Source organism: Nannospalax galili, unplaced genomic scaffold (assembly GCF_000622305.1).
Source record: "Nannospalax galili isolate Female #2095 unplaced genomic scaffold, S.galili_v1.0 scaffold242, whole genome shotgun sequence".
Lineage (NCBI taxonomy): Eukaryota > Metazoa > Chordata > Mammalia > Rodentia > Spalacidae > Nannospalax > Nannospalax galili.
In genome coordinates, this window is record NW_008348081.1 from 412,463 (window position 1) to 415,683 (window position 3,221).

General features: G+C 30.6%; 1 protein-coding gene across 2 annotated transcripts in view; it reads right to left on the reverse strand.

Annotated features, from left to right (window-relative positions):
* Positions 1-3,221, reverse strand: part of Vps37a (VPS37A subunit of ESCRT-I) — a 51,231-nt gene that overhangs the window by 9,512 nt on the left and 38,498 nt on the right. For both annotated transcript variants that reach the window (XR_003851339.1, XM_008844513.2), the window contains exon 6: positions 2,689-2,759. Coding sequence is in view for 1 of the 2 variants with exons in the window: in XM_008844513.2 (XP_008842735.1) it covers positions 2,689-2,759 (71 nt within the window). In the remaining variant the exon portion in view is untranslated. The remainder of the gene's footprint in view (positions 1-2,688; positions 2,760-3,221) is intronic.

The window sequence follows — 3,221 nt, forward strand, 5'->3', positions numbered from 1 at the left end:
TAAAATAGTACAGCAGTAATACCATTATTTTTTCTTATTCTTAATTCTGCTTAACTACCTTAAAATATGAATTATTTCTTCAATTTCTCTCATAGTAGCTAGCCTTACTAGTATGTAATATTTAAGCAATTTATTTCTTCCAGATATGATGGTTAATATATATGGTAAACTCATAAGAAGTTTAGAGATACACTAACATTAAAGATCCTTTCCTCTTGGGGAAAAAACAGAAAGCAACTACAGTAATTATTGTAGAATTTTGACTTGTGAAAAAACTTCACGTAAAACTAGTATACCTAGTCAGCTTGAGATCGTGTTTGTTTTTTCAGAGCTAAGAATGTAGCCAATGATATCTCCCTGTACTTTAGTAAACAGGCTCTGTTATGGTATTGTGGCCAATTATTTCAGGACTACAAAGACTAGGGTACATGAGCAGTCATAATAACTTCCCATTTTGACCTCTGGGCCTGTTTAACTAATAAAGGCATCACTGTCACTAGAACAGAGAGACATGTATATGACTCATGTGTACACATGCTCATAAAATATTAAAAGAAAATAAAGACTGGAAGGTTAAAGCAAAATCAAAACTGGGTATCTGTAGTATGAAAGAAAGTATGAGGTAATGGGCATATGGATGAAAGGATACTCTTTCCATCCTTTTAGTTTTAAGTATGGAGCCATATAAAAAAGATAATTAAAAATTAACATAAAAGGAAGAAATACCTCTCTAAAAAAATAGATTTCTTTGAAAACAAGCCTATTTTTTTTCCTAACCTATATAATTATCCAGGATAAACGCTGGAAGGGCTTTTAAAAAATAGCATTGGATATCCATTTTAACATGCTGTATCCTAAGGCACAACATATTATTATGAAAACTGACAAAGGGGAGAAAGCATTTATCTTGCCTTTCCTGTATGAAGATATTACATACACTTCATAATCAATAATTAAGATGAATAAATTAAATAATCAAATAATTAAGAAAAGTTCTTAATAGAAGAAAGGAATTGTGATTAATAAATTTTGGCATTAGGAATGATAAAATTAGGAAATCACACTTGCAATTCTTAATGAAATAATGGATTAACAATGATTTCAGGTGCTTCAACCTTTTCTAACCATGTCATAATGAAAGGGCAACCAGATATCATCATTTCCTTATGCAATGTAACAGAAGGCATGAATTATGATATATGTATTAGCAAAAGAACTGAGACTAATCAAGATCTCCATTTTAGCTACCAGTACAGGAAATATGGGAAAGGGGACTATCTTCAATGGTAGCATGAGAGTGAAATCAGGTAAAAATAGCATGTGAGAGATTTCATAGGACAAATAATTTCTTCAGTACACATATAATGGCATATATATGTATGAATACATGTAGGTGTGTCACTGTGTGTGTATAAAAGTAGAAAGAAAATGTTCATAATTAAAAGAAATTTAAGAAATCCAGTATTCAAATACAATAGGTAAAGCTTGTTTAGAAGCCTTATTCACAATAACTACTAATAAGAACAATCATCAGTTAACAATTAAAATACTGGTGAAACAAGAATATTAAAAATTGTCATTAATTTTTAGGTATGATGATAATGTTGATTGGGACTAGAAAGCAAGACAGATGGAAAAAGAAACAGAATTTCTGGTTGAAAATGATATAACATCTGGGATTTTTCTGGAAGATAAATCAGTCATACCCACAGCTACCCAACAGAGATGGATAGAAAGGTCCATGAAATGAGTAAAAAGGTTCAGAATTATCTGCATGAGGGAAACATGCAGGCTCATTATATAATTTTTTTTCTCTTTCCTGTAGTTTTGATGTTTCCATAACAAACTTAGGGCAATTTCTACCTCTTGAAACTGTAAGCAGTATAATGCATACTAAACCCTTAAGATCTATATAATACATATTTCTGTCCTGTGGCTTGGATTCTTTAAAAATTATTTCTGATGTTTATCCATGAACTAAAATGCTGGTTCAAATAAAGTGAAACCTTTTCTTTTCTTAACCATAGGATTTCTCATGGGCAGTAACCTGTGTAATCCTGGTAGAATATATTCTGAACATATATATAAAATTACAAAATTCTTAGTTATATTCAATGGTATTAGTAATAGCTTTGTGACTATCACAATCTTTAGTGGGGTACATGGGATGCAATGCCTTCATAAATTGAAGGACCACAAAACGCTTTATTCATGAAGCATCTATGTTTCATGAAAAATTATTCCTTAAACTTGAATCTCATCAACTTATCTGCTATGTATTTGAATAAAATCTTGGCTCTAAAACTAGCTTGCTAATACTTTATGGTAACTTGAATCAATTTATCTGCATACAAAATTAATCTTCTAAAGGAACAATGAAAGATCTATTTTGAAATTATCAGTATATTATATATTCACAAGTAATTTTCAGAGAATGCAAGCCACATGAAAGAAAATAACTTACTACCTTTGTAATCATTACATAAATCTTAGCATCTAGAACATTCCCTTGGTATAGAGTAGTCAGGAAACAAACCTAACCTAAAAGGCCTAAAACTGACTTATAACAATTTATCACTAAAACAACCACAGTAAAGGAACAGGGAAAAGTTCAAAAGTCCTTTTACTTAACTAAGATAAATTATAAATAAAACAGACAAAACCATCTTTGCTCTCTAAGTTTTTTACCTTAGTTCTGAAAGTTCTGGAAATTCATCAGGGATATCCGGCATCTTGTAACCAAAACCATTTTGATTAATCTAAAGAAGAGTTTTAAAGAGTATTAAATCTAACCTATAGTTTTGATTGCTCCTATTTAATTTACAGAAAACAGTAAGGTACTATGTCTAATAGCTGCTTGCATGTTCACACCTTCATCTTTGCACCTCACATCATACATACATCCCCCTTTCCGTAAGTCTGTTATCACCGTACTTTGATACATGCAAGCTCATTCATTTATTTGTTTTCGGTGAGAGTTTTATAAAAGTCTGTGTCAGCCCTGGGCAAAGTATATGGTTAAAATAAAGTTCTTAAGAGTATCTGTAACAGGTATAGAGAATTATGTATGGATTTCATGATGTAAATGAATACATTTCTTTCAAGTAAAATATATTAAGCATAAATTAATAAATTGCCATTACTCTGAACAGTTACATATTTAAGATGAAATAGGACAGATGAAGAACACAGTAGCAGTTTGTACATTTACGGAGTTTTAT